The sequence below is a fragment of the Herpailurus yagouaroundi genome, unplaced genomic scaffold (genome assembly GCF_014898765.1).
Source record: "Herpailurus yagouaroundi ecotype Mexico unplaced genomic scaffold, PumYag 182, whole genome shotgun sequence".
Taxonomy (NCBI): domain Eukaryota; kingdom Metazoa; phylum Chordata; class Mammalia; order Carnivora; family Felidae; genus Herpailurus; species Herpailurus yagouaroundi.
Window position 1 is genome coordinate 16988884 of NW_024412413.1, and position 24707 is coordinate 17013590.

The 24707-nt window shown below is 35.5% G+C and overlaps 1 protein-coding gene across 3 annotated transcripts in view; it reads right to left on the reverse strand.

Annotated features, from left to right (window-relative positions):
• Positions 1-24707, reverse strand: part of WASHC4 (WASH complex subunit 4) — a 60606-nt gene continuing 35899 nt past the window's right edge. Inside the window, exons 21-33 of one of the 3 annotated variants that reach the window (XM_040491019.1) lie at positions 24125-24293; positions 23686-23840; positions 21886-21960; positions 21513-21617; positions 18507-18641; positions 16726-16834; positions 12143-12209; positions 11597-11683; positions 7708-7855; positions 5229-5325; positions 4513-4709; positions 4157-4221; positions 1-2267 (exon numbers count right to left, since the gene is read on the reverse strand). In XM_040491019.1, coding sequence (XP_040346953.1) covers positions 4195-4221; positions 4513-4709; positions 5229-5325; positions 7708-7855; positions 11597-11683; positions 12143-12209; positions 16726-16834; positions 18507-18641; positions 21513-21617; positions 21886-21960; positions 23686-23840; positions 24125-24293 — 1371 coding nt within the window. In that variant the 3' untranslated portion in view covers positions 1-2267; positions 4157-4194. Of the gene's footprint in view, positions 2268-4156; positions 4254-4512; positions 4710-5228; positions 5326-7707; positions 7856-8744; positions 9881-11596; positions 11684-12142; positions 12210-16725; positions 16835-18506; positions 18642-21512; positions 21618-21885; positions 21961-23685; positions 23841-24124; positions 24294-24707 lie in introns of those variants that run through there. The other 2 variants (XM_040491018.1, XM_040491020.1) reach the window with 2 other exon arrangements.

Below are 24707 nucleotides of genomic sequence, written 5' to 3' on the forward strand. Positions count from 1 at the left end.
TAAACTTTTGAAATTATATTTATTAATGTTTTATTATACATATTATATTCTCTTAGAATTAGGGTAGGGGGAAGCCCCACTCAAGTGAGGTAACAAACTTGCCATCTTTTACAAAACTTAATTAGAACTGACAAAGTTATGGTTAGTCCTTAATTCCTGAGAATTTGAACATTATTGAGTTTGTGAATTTACAACAAATGCTCACACTAATTTTAAACTACAGTATGTCCAAAAAAAAATATTTAACATTAATATGTTAAGCAAAGAAAACATCATCCAAATGCATATATTAACTTAGGTGTGAAACACTCAAGCCCTATTGCTCTGCACTTTAATGGCATTTAAATATGCTTAATCTTTTCAGAGATTTTATTTCAAATATGTGTAATTTATCCAGATTACAGTGACATTATTTTGAGCTAATGGCAAAATAATAATCACTTTCTTCTCAACTGTAGGTATCCATGGTGTCAGCATATAAACTCTATAGAATATTCATAAGATTGATAATAACTGATATATGTGGGGATAATGAACAGAGACCTCAGATTCTCTTCCAATTACAATTTCTACCCCTATTAAAAATGGAGATTGTTTTAGGGAAGTCAGAGAGAAAAAAAAAAAGAATAATATTGTTGCTATGAAATGGTGACGAATTTGATACAATCAAAAGATCATTAATATAAACATTTACAATAATGAAAATATAAATTACTAATTATGCAGCATGCTTTAGGGCCATTTCTACAGTTAGTATGAATTACAGATATTAAATGCCTTTAATCCACCCATTGTTCATAATTCTGAAAGTCATGTTTACATAATAAACAAAAAACATTTCCTACCTATTTTGTTTCTTCTGACTTTGAACAGTGGAAGTGTTTATCTTGGGCTGGGAAAGTTACCCTGCCAGTAATCAATGCATACAGATAGGGCATTGTACACCTGTTCCAAAAGCTAGAAATCAAACATTAGAATTACTTGCAGGATATACCCAAAGAAATGCTTAATAGGCAAGTGCAATGGAAAAATCAAGTGTTTACCAAATGATGTTATTACGTGTACAGTTTTAAACTTTGTTTTCGTTGTAAAAGTATCACTGTATTATATTCAAAGATTATATAGGCCATGATTAACCATTTAATTATCAACTGATGTAATCTTTACAAAAATAAAGCTTGTAGCCTGCGAGGAACTAAATTTACTCAAAATCTTACTGTACTTTTCAAATCAGTAAATGATTTATTAGAACTTTATTCTCACAGTGGTAATTTTTAAAAAGCCTGCACAGTGCTTAATCTGATGTCTTAGATTATACTTGGTTTAAAGAAAAAGTCTGCCCAAACCATCACCAAGACTTTAATTCAACCTAATGTAGAAGAAACCTGAGTTTGGATGTAGAAATAAAAATCCATACAACTTTCTCTGATACACGTAGTGCCTTCAACCAAAAGTGAAGTTGCAAGCAGGACTCTATGGCTTTCTCTCAATTTTGTTTCATCTTGAGTATTAAGTAAATCTTAAATTTAAAGCAGTTGTTGGAGGTTACATGTTCCCAAAGCAATGTAAACTAGTTATAAAATGTCTTATCAAAGACCTGAACAGCTCTTGTTGAGTCACATGAAATTAACAATGAACCAGTTTTATACTGTACATAAAAGGTACATAGCACACTTGTGCCTCACCTCTATCAAAGCCATCTTTCTGTATGTCTGTTATAACAATGTCGATATGTATGCCTCATAAATTTCAGACTTAATTCACTTTGTTTAAATATGTATTTGCTGGCTGTACAGAGGATACGCACTGAGTTTCCAATGACAAGCAAATATGGATCAAATATGCAAACACAAGTTTTACACCCTCACGTAGATTGTTAGAGATCTGAGGCGGCAGTTTAGGAATTTGGTTCGGCCCTTCTACAGCTTCACTTCAAACAACACTCCCCAGGCACATCTGCTAGCCTCAAGTCCAGGCAAAAACCCAACTGAAAATCTCATTCTCAACCTTTAGAAAGAAGATTGAGCCTTCAGAAGAAGAATGGACTCAGCAGCACCGCCTTAAAGAGTTGCAACATCTACCTGTTACCAGAGATGTGGTCCAGGAAAACTTCACCATTAGCTTGCTAACATCCATTTCACTGGCAACAGTACTGACAAAATTCTGATGACTTCTGAGGGGCAACGCATACCATCGGTATCATTTGACAACAGGATCTGCAGACACAGTGCTGTCGGACAGGTCTCCATTGCTTGTTTTGGTCTCTTCTGGAAGCGTGGGTGAAAATAACATTAGACAGATGTATATTCATTTTTAAAAAATGAATTAAGTAAAAATTGAGAAGAGCTACCTGCTAAATTTCAAATTAAGAAAATGTGCATCTACCAAATAGTTCTCTAATATTACAATGTATATGTAGTTTAGTTACCTTAATTTTTTAGAAATCTGAGCTAAATTTTGCAAAGGTAACGTTCTGACTGGTACTTAATAGAGGTGTAGACTTGTGAAAGTTCAGAACTGCATGTGGGCCACTGGAGTTTCACCTGGCACGTTTGAAGGCATGCTGCCCCTCAGCCGGTTCCCCCCAGCCAGGCCAAGAAATCACTATTATAGTGCACTGCTGTTATTGCCAGAGACATTGCTGCAAATTCACATATAAAATTGTCCAGAATAAGTAGCTTTCCATCTGTGTTTGTAATTCATTTTTTAAAGCAGCTTTTTATTATGATTGTGATAAAATGAATTCCTCTTTTTTTGTGTATGAAATACCACATGCACACATTTCATTAACAGAGGAAAACTATCTCATGTACCCTGCAACTCTGACTACATATCTGAGCAACCTTTAGCTAAGACAGAGTTTTGCAACAGAACCACCACCTCGGTGGTTGATGTGGGTGAGACGCATCAACCAGAATCATAGTGAGTTCCTTAAGAACAATCCACAGCAAGGACTTCCACTGAGACCAAAAGGTTTGTTTGTTCTGCCTTAATGTTTTAGGCCTTAAAGTAAGTATAAGCTTGGCTGGAGACAAGGTTCTCGCATGAAATGCCTGAGCAGAACCTAAGCAATAACTGAGTTTCTTCACAATTTAGATCAAATTCACTCAAAGTCTTCCAATTTACTTTAGCCTTGGAAAGGGACCCAAACAGAATATATACATATTTTCATGTAATAAATACGGAGTATCTTCCAGGTAACAGCCTGAAATCACTTTCAAGCACACAATTATTAGATTCCAAAAAAGCTTCTGTATGCTAATTAACATTTAATTTATGCAACATTATCAGGGAATAGGTTACTTGATATAAGTGGTCTACCCAAATTCAGTGTAAAATATATATGTATTTTACAATTTAACAAAGTAAGATTAATAAAAACATCTTATTTTATAAAATGTAAATTTTATGCCTTGATTTGTGAAATACAAGTAAGGATATAAGAAAAACATGAAAACTCAACTCAGCTGCTGTAGCAAGCTTTAAGCTACCGAGCCGAGGAAAACCTAAATTACATAATTTCTATAACAGAAAAAAGGAAACAACCATTCTTCAGGGAAGAAATTGTTCCTAAATTTTAAACTGGGGAGAAATGTATCATGTGTAGCCTTAACTATGCAATAATAAGCAATTTATATCATCCTACAAAGAATACAATAGACAAGACGATCGGTTCTCGTGGCTGCACTATAAACTCTGATTCTCCAAGGCCTGGTTGCGGAGGGCGGGAGGCCGCTCACCATGATACGAAATGGGGTCCCTACAATCTGCCACCTCCTCAGCCATCTGCCCCATCTCATTCAGTCTGTGTCTAGTTAGCAGCTCTACTACATTCTAGTGTTCCTCCTAATTTGTTCCTTCTTGTCTGACACAAGTTGAAGGGTGAAAGAAAAAACTAAACTTGTTAAATTTTATTTAAATTATGATGAAACTGAACAAAAAGTTACTCCAGAATGAAATGTAAAAACTATGTAAATTTCTATTCAGATTCACAAATGATGCATGTAGGCTGTACTTCAAAAAAAAAAGGCATTTCTAGGTCTAAATTATTTTCCAAAAGGAAAAGGAAGCTGGAATTCTGACTAGATAAAATGGGACATTAGTGTCTATTAAAGAAAGATTTACTGGTCTTTCCAAATTTAAGCCACTCACTGACCTTTTTCTTTCTTTTCTTGGTTTTCTTCAGCTGCAGTCTTATCTGCTCTGAAGAAAATTCTTGCACTGCTCAGTGAGAAATAGAGCAATTCAAATTCCTAAGTAAATAAAAACATGTAAAGTAAAAGCTGAAAATATTCCTAAAAAACTGTGGAAATCATAAATACAGAAACTGAATTTAGTAATCCATCCATTTTTAATATCTGAATCAAATGGCTTTCAAATGCCATTCCTTTTAAAATATACCTACTACCACTATTCATCTGTTTAAATGGAGGTTTCTATAGGATTTGTTTTCAGATATCAAGAATGGGTATCATAAATATCAAAGCAGATTTGACTACTACTCTCCTCTACCTGTAGATACACATCCAATCGCTTCTGAGTGAGATTCATGGTTTGTAGCAGTTTTTCATCTTGACTAGTTGACTGCACATTCTGTTGCTTAGCAACTGCTCTTATCTCCTTCAGGTACTTCTCTCTAACAGACTGGAACCAATGAAGTGAGTCAAATTCCTGGTACTGATCCAAAAGCTTCAAAATGTAAGCCACACCTGCAGTCATTAGCAAAACCAAAGCCAAATTACAATGAGTACAGAAGTTGTATTCTACTCCTTAAAAAAAAAAAAAAAAAAAAAAAAAGTGAAAGTATATAGAACTAAAAATAAGACAATCAAGAAAAAAAGAAACAACATGGCCATGAAAATCACTTACAGGTAACACGCTGAGGGTTGGGGAAAAACTTCTGCTGCTATTTGACAGCAACTGAGGAAGCTACAGGGGAACTCAACACAAAATGCTAAACACTCTTAAAGCCACCACCCCAACAAAGTCTAAACATTACATTTAATGAAACTAAGCGATTAGCAATACCAGGTGGGCGTGAATGATAGTTACACTTGATGGAAGATAAGTATTATTAATCAGATGACCCAGTTAAAAAATAAAGAGTAAACACTGCTCACGAAAAACAAATCTACAAAGAGCACACAGATCTATTAAGCAAATGTTTCTTAAAATCCATGGTAATAATGAACATAAAATTAATGGAAAAACAATTGCATTAAGCTTACCCATGGCAAAGCCATCATCAGTAAAAGCAGCTCCAATTTTGTTTTTTTTATTCAATTTCTCCTTGCAGCTAATGGAATGCTCTACAAAGTTGAGGGTCTAAAAAGATATATTAGAGAAACAACTGGGCTAAAATATCTTCAGAATTTAGTTCATAAAGGAGACATTTCAAAAATTATAAATAGGAACCCTTCTAGATTCCTGTCCTTTTGATTTGAGACATCTTCCTCCTATAAATAGTCCCCTGGTGAGATCACAATCTGTACAAGTATCTTTTAACGGCTCTTCTTTCCAAGTCCTCTAACTACAAGCCCTCCCTCGATCACCACTTACCCTAACCACAGTGCCTTGTATATGGTTCATTGTAAAATATTATGAACATTTTGCAGATGAGAACACTGAAGCCTAGAGGCTGAGTAACTTGTCCAAAGTCACACTCTAAGTGAAAGCTGGAATCAGAAAAGTAGGCCTGCTTTATTTACTTCAAAGCATAAGCGCTCTTATGTGTGGTAGTCCTTGCTTCTGCCCAATTCATTCTAAAATACTATTTCTTATCAGATTCTGGGTTAAAGAATGAGTCATCTGGAGAAATGAATTCCCCCCAAAAAGGCTTTTCTAAAAATTCAGCTCTTACAAAATACCTTGTCATTTATTCAATAAAGATTTACTGAAACTTCTATCAGGTATTAAGTAACTACAATAAAAAAAATGAATACCATCAAAAAGTCCACACTCTAGAGCAGCACTCTCAGCAATGACAGAAATATCGCATATCTGTACTATCCAATACAGTAAGCCACTAGCCACATACGGCCACTGAGAACTTGAAATGTGGCTCACAAAACTGAGGAACTAGATTTTTTATCACATAAAATTTTAATTAACTTAAATTTAAGCAGCCACTTGTGGCTATATACGGATAGCACAGTTGTAGAAGGGTAGAGACCTGTAAAAATAACTGTGATACATGTGAAAAGTACTATAACAGCCTATTTTGTTGGAAACAATATCAACTTTCACTTTTATGCGTGTAAAACTCACTTGGCAATCAATCACATATTTGTGAAATCTTTACAAATGGTTAAATCTTTTTTTGATATCTCATTTATGTTTGTCTTCTTTCTAGAATTCAATCATAAACTCAAGCACAAGCAGAGTGTCCTACACTTCGTGTCCTTCTGTCCTAGAATTCTGACAGTTGCCCTGCACAACTCCACTCTTCCTTAAACTCCCGGACCACTGTTCACCATGTCTGCAGTATGCTGTCCTTCAAGTTCAAGACACATGGTAAGAAGTCACCCTAAGTTAACTACACTGTTACAGAGTATAAGACAAATCTGCCTCCAGTTTGACACTGTCTTAAGATGAAAAGATAGTATTTATCAGATGAATATGGACACTTCTGCTACATCACAGTTATGACATGTAATTATGATAGAGCATTAACAATAAACATATTAAAAAAACAGTGTAAGAGAACATTTACAAAGAAAAGGTGTCTACAAACCATCTGCTGCTTTCAAAGGATAATAATAGTAATATGTAAGAGGATATGTGTTAACAAGTCAGGCAGCAATATGAAAATTTATTACTCTCCAAGTTAAGATGTAACCAAAAGGTTACATTTGTTTAGTGATATTTAGATTTTAGACTTACCCATTTACAATTTTTAAAAAAGTTTTATTATAGAAATCTTTAGGGAAACGTTAACTCTTATTGCTAGTATAAGCCTCTCTAATCTCTTAATTCCATTTTCCGCACTGCAACCACTGTTTGTATAATGTGATTTTGGATAACTTGAGCTACTTTTTGGTTGCAACTATATAGAATTAGAGCAGTGGACACTCTATACTATGAGGAAGCACTAAAAATTTCGTCTAGATGTTAGTATTTACTACTGAATACAGAAGTTGTCCTTAAACAGTAATACTTTCAAGAGATGTGTTAGAAATAACTTCATATTGTAACAGTTAAAGCTGGTCTACATTAATCACTTACAATATTATGGTATAATTCAGCCCGAAGATTATATGATACATATATAATGATGTACACTCAATTTAAAGTTTATTTTGAGAGAGAGAGAGCACGAGTTGGGGAGGGGTAGAGAGGGAGGATCCCAAGCAGCCTCCATGCTATCAGCACAGAGCCTGACATGGGGCTTGAACTCACAAACCATGAGATCATGACCTAAGCTGAAATCAAGAGTTGGACACTTAACCGACTGAGCCACCCAGGTGCCTGATGTACACTCACTTTAAATCACACTAGGATTTTTCTAGCAGTTACAAACAAATAAAAATCTATCTTAAGTCTCATTATGCATAACTAGTTAAGTAAAATTCCTAGGCCATGTTCATGGAGATTACATTTAAGTTTTATCTATAACCAGGAAGTAATATAGTCTATGTGCATTTCCTGCTGTAAAGAAAATGGACATATTAACTTAAAAAAAAATCATTTTGGGTATAAAATACTCACCAGAGGGGGAACAATGATATAGAAATTTCGAAGATGTATATTCTTTGGCCTTCGAAATTCTGGAGCAAAAACATCTACAAGCATTTTGAAATACTCTGTGCCTTCAGCAGAATTTCGTGTGTGATCACTGAGGACTGAATCCAAATGCCTAAAATACAAAAAAAATATTTACCTGGTTCCTTTCTTAAAAGAAGGTGTGGCTTTTTCTTTCTTTCTTTTTTTTTTTTTAATCTGAGAGCAAGCAGGGAAGGGACAGAGGGAAGGGGAAAGAGAGAATCCTAGGCAGGCTCTGCACTGCCAGCACAGACCCCGACGTAGGGCTCAAACCCTCGAACCAGGAGATCATGACCTGAGCCAAAACCAAGAGTAGGATGCTTAACCGACTGAGCCATCCAGATGACCCACGAAGGTCCGGCTTTTTAAATCCAACTCTCATCAGTTTCAATGAGAGTACTCAAAAGTATAAAACGTTAGAAGACGTTTCTAATTTCTAAGTCAATTTCCTTGGAGTTCAGAATAAACTTATTTTCTTATGGACAAAAGCTGATCCCAATTGTTTAATGAACTTATTCCCTAAAATAAAATATGCAGGGCATCTTCAAACTTAAAATAACAGTTTTATATTTCTTCTTCCCACAATAAGCCCTGTAGAATTCCATTTCATTGTAAATAAACTCCTCTTTTAAACTCTCTTCACTAATGCTTCTTCTATACCTCCCTACCTCAACTGGAACCTGGCTCCTCTTCAAGAACTTAGCTTCCCACTCAACATTTGGAAACATTAGCTGCTTTTTCTCCTTCATCCCTCATTTACATCTACCACCACATTTTTTGTTAACTTTTTAAAATGTTTTATTTTTGAGAGAGAGAGAGAGAGAGACCGAGTGCAAGTGAGGAAGGGACAGAGAAAGAGAAGGAGACACAGAATCCGAAGCAGGCTCCAGGCTCTGAGCTGTAAGCAGAGCCCGACATGGGACTTGAACCTAGGAACCGCGAGAACATGACTTGAGCTGAAATCAGACGCTTAACTGACTGAGACACCCAGGCGCCCCACAACTACCATCACTTTCAAATTATTATTCCCCCACCACTAAAAGGTAGAAACCTCTCCTTTGAGACTTTCATGATCCCACTATATCCAACTACCCAGCTACTCCTTCCTGATATCAGGCATCTACTAACCTTTTAACCCATTGCCCTACCTTTATTATCTTAGGACTATGATCCATGTTTTAGTTCTCCATCATCCTGGAAGACTCCGTTGCCCATTTAGATAACTGATTCATTATCACAATGCCACAACTCCTTGACTTCACCTGCCATGAACTTTCCTTCACTTGATGTCAGTCATCCACTCCTTTGCATAAATCTGAACTTGCTATTAGCAGACAGCTTTACCCTAGAGATCTTAAAAGATAATATCCCACCTCTCTGACCTTAAACTGCTTCAAAAATATTTTTAAAAGATCATCAATATTTAAATGGATGATATCACTTAATAAGAGACAACAGTCTGATTTTCTTCTTTGACATACAAGCCCAAAATTAGTAATTTCAGGGCAAATGACTTTAAATATATTATTAACTGTACATGGCTCCTTTAATTTGGCAAAGAACTAAGCTATCCTATAATAGACTATTTCAAAGCAAATCTTGTGTTGGGGCCTTATTCTCATAAATATGCACACATTTTTTTTTCATTAAAAAAAATTCAAGCCTGTTGAGAAGTTAAAACATAGTATAATGAACACCTATTTACTCTTCACCATGTAACATTTGCCACATTTGTTTTTTCTGGAAACATTTAAAGTTACAGATTTCTTGTCACTCGGCCCACAAGTGCTTTAATATGAATCTATTAAGAGCCAAGAAATTTTCCTACAAAGCCACAATATATCATTACACCCCAAAATAAAATACAGTATTATCTAATATACACATGTTCTAATTTCCCTAATTATCCCCCAAATGTCCTGTATAGCCCCCCTTTTCCCTTATCTAGATATGATTAAGGAATACCCACTGCATTTGGTTGTCAGGTCTCTTTAGTTTCCTAATCTAGAATAGTCTCGTTGCCTTTTTTGTCCTTCATGCCATTTTTTAAGAGTCCAGGCCAGGTGTTTCACGGAATGCCTCAAACTTCGAATGTCTCAGATAATGTCTCAGAATCTCCCTTAAAATAAATCCAGAGTAAACCTTTCTGGCAAGAATACAACATAGGTACTTGCTGTTACATTGCATGAGAAGATCCCATAAAATGTCAGTGTGTCCTGTGAACTGGTGATGCTATGTTTGATCACTGAGTTAAGGTGGAATACATCAACCTCTCCCTCATAGAGATAGTTTTCCCCTTTGTAGTTATTGAGCAATTTGTGGGATAATCTTCTGATAGTAAATGAATACTCTGCTCTCCAAAACCATTTTTCTTGATGATTTTTGTCTGATTTCAAGCATTTACTGTGGTGATTGCAAAACAGTGATTTCTCCCTACATTCTCTCATCTATATCTATCAGCTGGCATTCTTCTGTAAAAAGGAACCTTCCCTCTACTCCTCCAATCTTTCTTATCATCAGTAGGATTCATGGTTTCTTTTTTTACTTAATATATCTTAATGTTCTTAATGTATCTTAATGTTCTTTTTTTACTTAACTGATTTCTACCATGATTCTTTTTAAGACTCAAATTGTGTCCACTTTGTCCAGGGGTGCCCCTTCATGTCTGAGTCAATAAACTGTTATAATTAGATAATAATTATTATAGAATAAAGATTTTATTAATAAAATCTGTAGTTTTCTAAAGAATTTCTTAATAATTCTGCATGCCTCTCTCAAGTTTTCAATTATGTTCAAAAATCACCACTTACTCAAGTCTGTACATCTGCACTGTCCAATAACATAGCCATCAGCTATCTTATTTGCCTAATTTAAATTTTTTTTTTCCAACATTTATTTATTTTTGGGACAGAGAGAGACAGAGCATGAACGGGGGAGGGGCAGAGAGAGAGGGAGACACAGAATGGAAAACAGGTTCCAGGCTCTGAGCCATCAGCCCAGAGCCTGACGCAGGGCTCGAACTCACGGACCGCGAGATCGTGACCTGGCTGAAGTCGGACGCTTAACCGACTGCGCCACCCAGGCGCCCCTTATTTGCCTAATTTAAATAAAATAAAAATTTAAATTCAGTTCCTCGGCCCATTAGCCCTATTTCAAGTGTTCAACAGCTTCATGTGGTAGTGGCTACTGTACTGGACAATGCTGGCCTAGATGACACGAAATAAAGGACAGGTGTTCTAAAATAGTGCTGGCAAACAAATATAAAAACAGTTAAAAGAGAGGTGAAGTGAATTTTACCAATGAGATATTTGGCATTTTTTAGACTAAATCCTCAAAGTTACTTATATACTTTGTACTTCAGCACATTTCAATTTGGACTAGTCACATTTCATATGCTCAACAGCCACAAGTGGCTAGGGGCTACTATATTAGATAGCGTGTTCTAGAAGATAACTTTTTAGTGAAGTTGGAAAAATCTCAGAATACTGCAGTCTTAAAAAAACTGAATCTCATAAACTGAGGCCATAACTTATATAATAAAAACACAAAAACATAAGTTTATATATTACCTTCTAATCTCCCCTTTAAAATGTTTTTATATAAACATATACTTTTTAAAATCTCCAAATTTAGATTATTCCGAAATTAGATTTTAACCTTGTTTTTTAATGTTTATCAATTTATTTGAGAAAGACAGAGAGAGAATCCCAAGCAGGCTCTGCACTGCCAGTGCGGAGCCCAATCCGAGACTGAATCCCATGAACCACGAGATCATGACCTGAGCCGAGATCAAGAGTCGGACATGTAACCAACTAAGCCACCCAGGTGCCCCTACCTTGCTGCTCTCAACGTTTCTTCTGCAAGACCTTCTTCTTTTACTAGTTCTTCAAAGTTTACAATATCTTCAAGATCAGGTACAAATCTAAGAATTTGGAAAATAATTTTATTAAGTTAAATAGGAGTAATTGACAGAGATATGAAGGGCTACTATAAGACTCCAAATTTTTCAACTATATTATCTGGAAAGAATTTTCTATTTGTTATATACTAATTATTATATTATACTAATATAACCAATTTAGTTCTAAAACTGACCTTTAGATCTGAATAATCAAATTTAATCCTTAAAATCATGTAATCCTTAGAACCATTCACAAAGTGTACTGATAACTATATCTTCAAGAGAAAAAAAATTTTCAAAGGTCTGCTATAATCTTAAATTCAAGAAGAAAAAAATATAACCAGAACTAATGGTCTTCTTCCATATTTATCTCAAAATATATCAGTAAGAAAAAAAAACTTCTCTATAATACCACCTACAATAAATTTAAATGACATAAAATTTTTAAATAGCATAAGACAAAAATGTTTGCATTCATACCTAATGGCATTGCTGCTGCAATGAAGGCCACCAGATCTTATCATTCGTATATAGCCCATAGCATTACCTTAAAAATGACACACAGACACAAATCAGATATTTATTCAAGTAAGTCTAAACTCTAACAATCAGGAATACAGTCACATATAGCAATTACAGGGTTTCTATTCCTAAGTCCTAAAAGATTCTTCTCTCTTTTACTTTAATTCTTACTCCATAAAAGTGAAACTTACATATTTGTGCACTTAAAATATAAATATACCTACTTATACACAGCTATATTAAATATCTTAAAAATAAATGTGACTGGCATTTGATAAACTAAATTCACTAAATGCTGACTACATGTTTAAAAACAAACATTTTAAAGTTACTATGTCAATAATTTCTTCATTCTCACACTGAGTGCTTGCCAGACCAACCCCTCCCCACCAATACAGCTGGAAGTGATACCAAGAGGTCTTTACTTGATGCCCCTAAATCACATCTCCAACCTGGACTACTCCTTCAGGCTTTTTTAGTCAATGCCTACACCTACAAGACTAAGAATTTTTAATTTAATGTTTAAGTCAAACTCAAGATCTTCACCCTATTATATTTCCTATCTCAGAAATTGACATTTCCATCCTTCCAACTGCTCAGGCAAAATGTCCTGAAGTCATCCCTGACTCCTTTCTTTCTTCCATACTTGATATCTAATCAATGGGCAAATTATAATGGCCCCACCTTCAGAATGTAGCCACAATCCCACCACTTTTCACGTTCACAGCTATGATCCTCTTCCAAACCACCTCTGCAATATGCAAAGACCTCCTGCTCCCCAATCTTCCACCGTCAGCATCCTGCTCCCCAATCTTCTTCCACCATGAGCATCCTGCTCCCCAATCTTCTATCTACTTCCACCGTCAGCATTCTGCTCCCCGATCTTTTATCTACATAGCAGCAGTGCTGGTGGTTCTTTTCAAAGTAGGTGGGTACATATCCTTCCTTTTCTGGAAACCCTACAATGGCTTTCCATCTCAATAAAACCCAGATCTCTTATGTGGTCAACAAAGCCCTGTGTGATCGTGCCCTTGCTGCTGTTCTGATATCCTGCCCTACCACTCAGGACTCTACTAACTCCTCCATTCCAGCCCCTAGGTCCCCAAAATGCCAGACAGACCCAGGGCTTTGGCACTTCCAGTGGCCTCGCTCTGGTATGCTCCTTCCCTGAATACACACATGACTTATTCCCCAATGTCATTTAGGTCTCTGCTCCTTAGAGTTTTCCCTGACCATCACTGAATACCATTGGCCAGAACCATTACACCTTCTTAGCCAGCACTTAACAGTGACATATTCTGTGTCTTTGTGTCTCCCCCAACTGGCATGCAAGATCCATGGCACAGCTTCTGTTCTCACTGCTCCACCCCTACACATAGTAGGAATTCAATAATACACTTGACCCTTGAACATGGAGCTAGGGGTGCCGGACCCCCCAAGACCCCCACAGTTGAAAATCTGTGTATAACTTTTAACTACTTACAGCCTACAGTTAATCAGAGGCCTTAACCAGTGACAAAGTCAATTAACACACTTTTTGTATGTTATGTGTATTGTATATTGCATTCTTACAATATAGTAAGCTAGAGAAAAGAAAATGTTGTTAAGAAAAGATAAAAACAGAGAGGGAGGCAAACCATAAGAGACTCTTAAATACAGAGAACAAACTGAGGGTTGCTGGGAGGGCATGGGTTATATGTGTGATGGGCATTAAGGAGGGCAGTTTTGGGGATGAGCACTGGGTGTCATATGTAGGAGATGAATCACTGTGTTCCACTCCTGAAGCCAAGACTACACTGCATGTTAACTAACATAAATTTAAATTTAAAAAAAATCATAAGGAAGAGAAAACACAATTACAGTACTACAATAGTATGAAAACATATACATATAAGCAGACTTGCACAATTCAAACACGTATTGTTCAAGAGTCATCTATGTATTGCTAAACTGAATTGAAATGAGTTGGGAGAAAGGACAAAAAGGTAAAGTTATTATTTCACAATCATTACCATACATTCTTTACATACATTATCTCATCTGATGTTTTTAAAAACTCTCAAAATAGGTATCACTGAATCTATTTTTAGGGCTATCCCAAGATGAGAGATGATGTTAAAATGTTTCCCTAATATGTGTCTTACAAATATAAAATGTCTAGTTTCATTGTTTTCCTACAATTAGCAGACCAATATCCAGCAGATCAAAATGTGCTACTGAGAGGCAAGTATAGAGCAACAGTTAAGAGGAACTCTCTGAAGCCAGATTTCTTGGGTTCAATAGACTCTGCCACTTTTTAGCTAGAAGATCTAGGTCAAGGTATAAACTTTGTATCTCTGTTTCCTCATCTGTTAAATTAAGCTCTACAGGGTAAAGATTTTGTTTAGTGCCCTATATATCATCAGCACCTAGAAACATTTGTTGCCCTCAGTAAATACCTGCAGAATTAATAAACAGCAATACTCATAACATTGTGAGTTTTATAGGAGTTAGAACACACAAAGCATTCAGCAAAGCCTTGGCACACAGATGTTCAATAAATGTTAGTGGTGGTACTGATTATTTCAGCAGGCAAGTAATTAGACAAAAGGACTTTTCCTTTTGCTCCCAACTCTGAGATTTCTTACTCCTTTTCCCAATATATTTAACAGACTCAAAAACACATTACTATGTTTATATGGAGATAAAGAATTTGTATTTTCTAAGAAGAGAGTAAAGAATAAAATTTTGGAACAAAGTGAAAAGGATAATATTCATCAAATGCTGAATGCCTCCTGGCGGCAAGTGAGGTGACATGATTTTATGTGTTAGGGAGAGAATGTGTATGGGGGAAGATGACTAGCACAGTCATCTTCAATAATTTAAGGACTATTTCATAGGACAAAATTATACTTTAAAAAATATTAAAACATTAAATAAATAATAGTGCAAGCAGTATTCACATGTGGGGAAGAAGAACTCTGATACATAATCAGAGTATGAATAAATGAAGTTGCGAATAAATGAAGTTTTAGGCAGTGCTGCTTTAGAAAAACAGCTCTAAGTCTGAGGTCCCTGGACTCTGACCTTAAGCACCTTAACTCTGGTATAACAACATGTGGAACTGTATGTGTAGTATATGGGCACTATTCTGGGGAAAACCAATTCAGAGTTTTCATCAGATTCTCAAAAAGGGCTAAGATCTACTGCTCCAGAAGCTTACGGTCTAATGACATCAAATGTCTCTATGAGGAAACTACTTGTGGGACAAATCTCCTTATCAAATTGCTTAAAATAAGAAAAAAAATGACAAATGTAAAATTCTAAGTTCTTATAGAAATGTCTAATATGCAGGGGCGCCTGGGTGGCTCGGTCAGTTAAGCATCCGACTTCGGCTAAGGTCATGACCTTGAGGTCCGTGAGTTCAAACCCCACGTCGGGCTCTGTGCTGACAGCTCAGGGCCTGGAGCCTGCTTCAGATTCTGTGTCTCCCTCTCTCTCTCCCCTCCCCTGCTCGTGTTCTCTCTCAAAAAAAAAAAAAATAAACATAACTAATTTTAAAAACTTAAGCTAGTGTTCAGTGACTTTACTCCAGAACTAAATCCTTATAACACCTTTCCCACTAGTAAATTTAAAGCCCCTTGAGAACAAAGGCTATTTGTATTCTCAGCATCTAGAAGAGTATTTGGTATAACAGATTCTTAGTAAATGTTTCATAAATGAATGAGCGAATCTCAGGAAGCATAAGTTTACCAAAGTGTAGTCAATAAGAATTTACTGTTTAGTGTCTACAATTGTGAAGAATACAGAATACATCTGGACTTCAGCCAAAAAACCAGTTTAAGTCCTAGCAATACTATTTATTTGTCTGAGTTTTTCTTTTTTCATCTTTAAAATGATGATTACCTGCCTCCTGCAGAGGCATTTTGTGGAAAGCTTAAATAAGTATACAGTTTTGTTAATCTACAATTATTTTTAAATGTAGTTCTTGCTTTTAAATATAATGTAACACGTTTTGGGAAACTAGTTCTACCTATAAGGCAAGACAACTCAAGAAATTATATACAAATGTGAAATGATATAACAGAAAATTGTAACATTTAATATTTCAACCTTAACCAAACTTATTTGTAAGTAATGTAACTTATTTACTTATGTTACTAATTAACTTTTCACATAAATTATTTTATGCCTCTGCATTGAGGCTATAACTTCAGGGAGCCCATTTTAAAAGCCCAGAACAGTGCCATGAACAGAGTAAGTACCTAATAAATAGTTACAATCTGACTAATATGAGCATATTTGAGATGAGGTAAATATATTTTTAATTGAATTGAAGAGGTTTTATTGAATTTCTTTTAGTCCACAGTCCCACAGTCTATCAATTATTTCTGCACCAACAGTGTAATCATACTTGAAAATCTTTTGGTAAGAAAATGACTCAGTGGAATAAAGTTGATCTCAGGTACTCACATATTAAATTGTTTATTTATATGAGATATTCAAGGAGATAGCTATTTGGAATTTGTACTTTATTTCCCAACTCTTTTATAATAACTTACCAATCTGGCTGATGAGTTGCCTGAACTGATCAAGGTAGCTTTGTCCCTCTGGGGTAATTCCAAGTTTTCTGATGCCTCGATTAAATTTTTCTGCTCTTTCAAAAGGATACTAAAGAGATAATTTAAAGACTACCTTTATTAACAAAACCCCTAAAGCATAAAATGCCTACAAAATGAACCACGCTAATACCATTTTCCTTTCTAATTTTGTATTTCCACTGTGCTTAAAAAAAAAATCACTTAAATCTAATGACAAAATTTATAGCACAAAAGCTACCAATGTTTAAGGTCAATACAAATTAAATTTCTTTTTGTCACTAGCTAAGGAAAATAATTAAAGCCACCAAACTTCAGTTTTCCATCACCATTTTTAGTCTCCCAACATCCAACTACTCTATCAATAGATAAAAGGAACCAATTCCTCCTAGAAACACTTCTTCAGTGTCATGCAGCCAAGTTCCTGTGGCAAAATAGGTATTGCATATATAAACACACTCCTTCCCAAATAACATACATCAGCTGAGCCAAAATTTCTAATTGCCATCACTAATAAAAAATGATTTTTCAAGTCTTAGCTAATTAAAAGAGAAAATTACTCATTTTATATTAACAAATGGAAATAATTCTCATAAACAATAGAATGATCACTTCTCTGAATACTAGTAACTTGTTCCAATAAAAGGAGTTAATATAATTCTCTACTTATAACTGTAATCTATAATTTTATTCAGTTATTTTACTAGGAAATAGTATTTTACTGCTCTGACATTGATGAAAACCACCACCTAGAATACTAGACGGTTGAAATTAGGTGATGCTAAAGAGCAATTAAAATAGTTCTAAATGTGGCAAATCAAATATAAAACCCATATAAAAACCATGCTAGCCACATGGCTACAAGCCTCCATAATAGTACCACTTACATTTCTCTTCATTATTGGAAAACTCAGTGCAGGGGTGAAGGGAAAACAGTATTCTTATAATACAGGGAATAACAGTTGGTGTGGTATTTTTAGAACTTGTGGCAACATATATCAGAACTTTAAATATTCATATTCTGTGCCCTACAAATTTCTCTTCAAGCAATTCATCTTTCAGAAATAATGTCCCAATACACAGAAATAAATGTGTAAGGATGTTCCCTGTAGCGCTGTACATAACACTAAAAAAATCAGAAAAATCTAAATATCTGTCAGTAGGAGAAGGTTAAATAAGTTATGGTATATACATCTTTACTGTCAAACTGTTACAAAGAATGAGGTAGATCTATTATATGTACAGACTTGTGATAAGCATACTGTAAAATAATATCTGTAGTATTACTCCCTTTTTGTTAGGGAAAAAAGAGCAATACGTGTATATGCAAACAAATATGTTTATCACACAGACATCTAAAAGCATCATATCACAACGTTAACAGCAACTGCCTCCAGAGAATGAAACTGGGAGGAAAGAGAAATGAGTGAGGTCATTTAGTTTATGCACTCTATATTGTTTAAATGTTTCAAGATAAACATGTTTCTCTTCTGCATTATTTTAAAATAAATAAAGAAAAGTAACACCTGGCCACATGGATCCTTACACTTTAGCCTACGAGTAAGAAACTATAAGGGAAAATACAAGAAACTTGGAGGCCAGATCTAGAAGACACTATTGTGAAAAATAACAAAAAAACCAAAATCCCATTACAGAGCTTCATAATGAACTTCAGCATAAACATCTCCTATACACTCAACAGCCAAATCAAACTACCTTGAAAAGAATACAAAAATAAAAAATACCTTATGATCATTTTGGTCCTTGACTTCCCTGAAAAACCGAATATCTTTTATCAATCTGGATTTGATATGTTCATCATACATAAACTGGCTGAATATGTAGAACTTCTTTTTCAAAAACTGGTAGGTGAAATTAACCTATAAAATTAAAACACAAAAAATTGGGAGAAGTTAATATAAAAATTGTCAAATCAATGTGACTGAATAACAATCAACTATAAGCTCTAAGTGAGATTTCATAAAGTCTAATATTTACAAAGCCTAATTCACACTGAAAATATTTAAATAAATGAAGCTTATTGCCCAAGTTTACAGAACTTTCTATAAGCTCCCCTTAAATATTTTAACTACCTATAAAAGGGGGAAAAAAAAGAAATACAAGGAAAATATCCTCATAACAGAACTAAGAGTTATAGTGAGAATAAAAAATACAAATTCAACACTCTAGCTTTTATGGCATAAACCACAATCAGAAGTTCCTGTTCCTTACTTATTACTAATCTACATGCCTAGAATGATACTAAAGTAAGAAACACAGTGCTCTCTAAACTTTCCTGAAGGAAGACATTCAATGATGTACCCAGGAATATTTTGAGCACCTCCTTTGCACAAGGCAGGGTGTATCTGCTCTCACGCTAGACATGGTGCTTGTTAGCATGAAGTCTACATTCTAGCAGGAGTAACAGACATTTAAACAAGTATATGTGAAATAAATTATTAAATCTCATCTGCAATAATTCATACAATGAGAAGTGCCAGTGCTTTGAGAATAAGTAATAATAAAAGGCCCTGATCAAGACTCAGAAAACCCCAAAAAAAGTTGGATTTGAGCTGAGATTAAGGCCAAAATAACATGACATTATTTCTGACCTAAGCTGGAAGACTTGTACTGACTTCCATCTCCTCCACCCTCAAAAACTTCATTTTTTGACAGTCGTCATTCATCCAGTGTTAGAAATGGGTGCTTCCTCATAATTTTTCCTATGGCTTAAACACTGTTTTCTTCTTGATCTTACTAGTAGTTGTCCTGGTAGAAATAGTCCCTTCTTTATCCTTCCCACTTTTTTTTTTTTTTTTTTTAATATTTAACTTATTTTTGAGAGAGAGAGACAGACACACACACACACACACAGAGCCCGAGTGGGGGAGGGGCAGAGAGGAAGACACAGAATCTCTGAGCTGTCAGCACCAAGCCCGATGTGGGGCTCAAACCCACAAACCATGAGATCATGACCTGAACCAAAGTCAGATGCTTAACTGACTGAACTATCCAGGCACCCCTAACCTTCCCACTCTTTTTTTTTTTTTAATTTTTTTTTTAACGTTTATTTATTTTTGAGACAGGGAGAGACAGCATGAACGGGGGAGGGTCAGAGAGAGAGAGGGAGACACAGAATCCGAAACAGGCTACAGCCTCCGAGCTGTCAGCACAGAGCCCGACGCGGGGCTCGAACTCACAGACCACGAGATCATGACCTGAGCCGAAGTCGGATGCTTAACCGACTAAGCCAGCCAGGCGCCCCCTTCCCACTCTTAATAATGGGTAACTACCAGTCTCTGATCTTATTTCTCTCTCTCTCTTTTTTTTAAGTGTCCTGGGGGGATCATCCAGGCTTTTTTTTTTTTTTTTTTTTAATGTTTATGTATTTTTGAGAGAGACAGAGCACGAGTTGGGGAGGGGCAGAGAGAGAGGGAGACCCAGAATCCGGAGCAGGCTCCAGGCTCTGAGCTGTCAGCACAGACCCTGACACGGGACTCGAACCCACGAATCATGAGATCATGCATGCCCTGAGCCAAAGTCAGACGCTTAACTGACTGAGCCACCCAGGCACCCCTCCTCATCTTATTTCTTCTATATTCACTTTGTCATCATCAAACATCAGGAATGTACATTCATTAGTGTGATCAACTGATTCATGACTATATCCCCTGCTAGAGTGTAATCACCATGAGAGCAGAAACTGTTTTTCTCACCAAAGCACCTAGCACAGTGTCTCAGACATGTAAAATACACACATAATTATATCTGTTACATGAATGAGATTTCTGACAGATTCGAGGTCAAAAAAGAGTTTATCCTTAAAAGTTCAGACATGATCTCCACACGAATGACTCCTTAAATTAGAAACTCTATGTCATTTCTATACTGGTAACTGCTAAAACAGAACTCCAATCACATCTCCTATCAGCTCAATCACTTTAATGGCTCCGCACCAAATATTAAAATGGTCCTTATGTAATTTCCAGTTATGTAACTCCTCCCTATTTCTTTACTTTCAAACATGCTTAATAAGATTTTACTATTTAAGCATTCATATTTTTCTTTCCTCAAGGACAAATTAAGTGTACCGTGAAAACCAGGTAAAGTCAAAAACGGCTCTTTTCCACAGAAGAAAAAATAGGATACAAATTCAAGTGATTCCCTCAAATGACAGTATGCCCATTTCTAAGATTCAAAATATTTTGAGTAAATTTCTACTTTTATAGATATTAAATAATTAGTAAGCTCTCCCTCCCAAAAAAGCATGACTAATGTTAAATAAACTGCTATCAATGGCTCGCGTGCAAAAGCAACAAATGATATCAGACAATCCACACAGATACATACATCTATGCCAGTGTCCCCAAATCTCTGATAGCACTTAATAATGATGTCCCTGAGATGGTAAGACATTTGAAAATGCCTTTTGTATCACAGAGCTTCCATGACAACCAACACAACTGTAGTGCCATTTTTTTTGAGATTTATTTTTAAGTAATCTCTATACCCAAAATGGGGCTCAAACTCAGAACCCCAAGATCAAGAGTTACATGCTCTACCAACTAAGCCGGCCAGGCAGCCCCTCCCCAGACATTATAATTATACCAACCAAAATAATGGAAATTCAGGTATATGATAAACAAGCAGTAGTGTATATTTACCAGAATGTTCTATGAGAAAACTATTTTCCAAACTACCAAATTAAACAGGAGTCTATTACCCACCCAATCCCCAAAAAAGACTCTTACTGTTGTATTCATGATTCCTGTGCCATGTGTTCGAATTGAATTAGCAATATGCCGAATATTAATAGTGTTCAAATGTTTGTTATTGCTTGTTCGTTCAATAAAAATCTGCAATGAAACAAATTTACACTAAATAACAACACAATCCATAGTAAATGCTGGTCAGTTACACAAAGAAAATTTTAGAATCTATTTCATTAAAAGATAATTTCATTGCAAAGTCATTCAATAATATAATCAAAGAAATAAAAAGATCTCTAAACAATTATTTTCTGCTTTATTTCATTAGTTTTCACTAATGAGAATCAATTTTTGCCCCTCAGCCTTCCTACTATACATCCACCCACATCAAAAAAAAATTCTAAAACCCACTCACCTGATTATTGAGATTATAGAGGTATCGAGACACAAATATGTGAATATTTCTCATAATTTCCAAAACATCCAGGCCCTAAAACAACCCACACAGTTCTATTATTATTATAGTCAGACTTGTATCAATATAGTGACTTACTACCAATATTTAAAATTACTTTAAAAAAACAACTATATAAAGAGTACAACCAAAGGTTAAGCAGCCTTCTAACTGCTACAATCAGGACTGTCTCCCTGGGAAACCTGGCTGCTTGTTATCTTACCCCTTTTGAAGGACAGGAACAGTTGTATTTAAAATTTCAGAAATCCATGACTCAATCATTTCCCCACCATTCTTGAGACTACTGGTCTTCCCAAAAATCTTCCGTATATATTTTACTAAATAAACTAATGGCCAGATTCTAAAAGGTAGTCAGGATATGTGGTGATATTTATAAAATACATACTATTTTTCAGGCACTGTGCAAGCAAGTTCTTTTTATGTAATTCTCAAAAAATGAGGGATTAGTCTTCTAAATTCCACAGCTGAAGAAAATGAAGCTAAGGGAGTTCTCCAAGGTCAAACAGCTAGGAAGAGGCAGAACCCAGGGATTTTTATAAAGTCTAATTCCAAATCCTTAGGCTTCTTTTAATTACCCTAGACTACCTTTAACATACAAGTTACCTATTAAGAATCCACAACTCTTCAGTTACTACTCTAACACCTAATGGCATCAGATGCATTGTCCCACAGCTTTTCTAACTGGGGCCAAAGTAGCGTCACAATAACCTTTAAGTTTTCATTATAGTTTTTCTCATGTTTCAATCTAAAAATAGTTAACTCACTTTTTCTTCCCCTTGGTTATAAGTACATGAGCAGAAACTGTTCCTATTTATTTTTGTATCCCAAAACATAGTTTGGTGCCTAGCATCTTTTCAGTAAATACTAAATGCATAAATGAATGAAAGGAAATACAAACTGATCCCAGAAATGGTACCTACACACAGTAGGCTGGAGGAAAAATTATCCTCAAATTTCAGAACTGAGTAGATATTTTTTGATAAATATTATTTTTGGATTTTCTTAGGAAAAATACATGCAAATTAACTGAAAACATAACTTTTGCACTCATGAGATACTGTCATATTGTAAATTAGCTTACTGAATTAGCAAAAGTAAATGCTTCTGTGTACTCATTTTAAGAAGATATTTATAGTCATATACATTTGACCATTTCTTTTTTTTTTTTTCAACGTTTATTTATTTTTGGGACAGAGAGAGACAGAGCATGAACGGGGGAGGGGCAGAGAGAGAGGGAGACACAGAATGGGAAACAGGCTCCAGGCTCCGAGCCATCAGCCCAGAGCCCGACGCGGGGCTCGAACTCACGGACCGCGAGATCGTGACCTGGCTGAAGCCAGACGCTTAACCGACTGCGCCACCCAGGCGCCCCATTGACCATTTCTTAAGATGTTAAAATTTATACATTATATCTAGGTTTAAATCCTTAACTGTGATCTTGACTAAACTTTTTACAACTCAGCAAAAGTCACCACCTCACTATCCCATGGTTTCTGAAACAGTGTATCTAAATCTATGTACATTTCAGATGTTCAACAAAAGCTGGAGTGTAAACAGAAAGCCTGTGGTAAATTATTCCTAAAGCGAATCAGCACCATTATTTTTGTCAAGTATGTAGTTTTATACAGCAAATATTTTCTTCAATTATAAACGTGCTAAATTAAGAAGAAAAAAAGAGACTTTTTAGAGAAACACTGCTATGCTACAAACACACTATGCTAGAAACATTTCATACTATACCTGTTCCAAAGTCTGACTAGGAAGATGAGCCTCCGTCATAACCAATCCATAACGCTGGGTAGCTAAATTTCTCATTTCACTGTACGTGGCCCAGTCATGAAGAGCTACTGTTGTGAGATTATAGAAGGTCTTGTCTAGGTAGTGAGTTACATAAGCTACCAAAAATAAATAAATAAATCAGTAAATATATAAACAAATTTTTGATTCATGGAAAAATAGAAAAGGAAGAAAGATGAAGCTTTTGGAAATGACTTGTCTTTGAACATCAGACTTCTTCCTTTAAAATAAGGTACTAGGAAAATAAAAAAGAAGAAACAAAAAAGAATTAAAGAATAAATGAATAACACAAAAATACCCTCAAAGTTTTTTTGCTGCTCGTTAACACTTAAGGGCAAACTGATATAGAATATGAGTTTAAGAAGGAAAGCAAAACACTCACCTCGAATGTCAATGAAACGATTGAAAAATCGAATTGGATTCAAAGAGAAAAAAAGGGCCAGGTCTTTCATGCCAACTTTGAAAGGGTTTCGGTCATCCAGCTTTAAATGAGTGTGCACAGAAAGCCGCAGATCCTTCTCTATTTCCTTGCATAACTTGTCCAGTAAATGCTATTCACAAAGGAATTGATACCTTAATTTTTCAAAATGATATTCCTATTGCCTTGCTCCTCTAAGGCATCTATGCATTGACCACTAGAGTTTTATAATGAGTTCAATGATGAAAGGATTTGTCAAACTGGTTTAAGAGTCTAAATAAGCTATGGTAAAATATTATTTTTATCAGGAAAATGAAAGTTACTTTGTTTTCCATTTTATTTTTATACTTTTTTAAAAAGATTTTTAGGGGCGCCTGGGTGGCGCAGTCGGTTGGGCATCCGACTTCAGCCAGGTCACGATCTCGCGGTCCGTGAGTTCGAGCCCCGCGTCAGGCTCTGGGCTGATGGCTCAGAGCCTGGAGCCTGTTTCCGATTCTGTGTCTCCCTCTCTCTCTGCCCCTCCCCCGTTCATGCTCTGTCTCTCTCT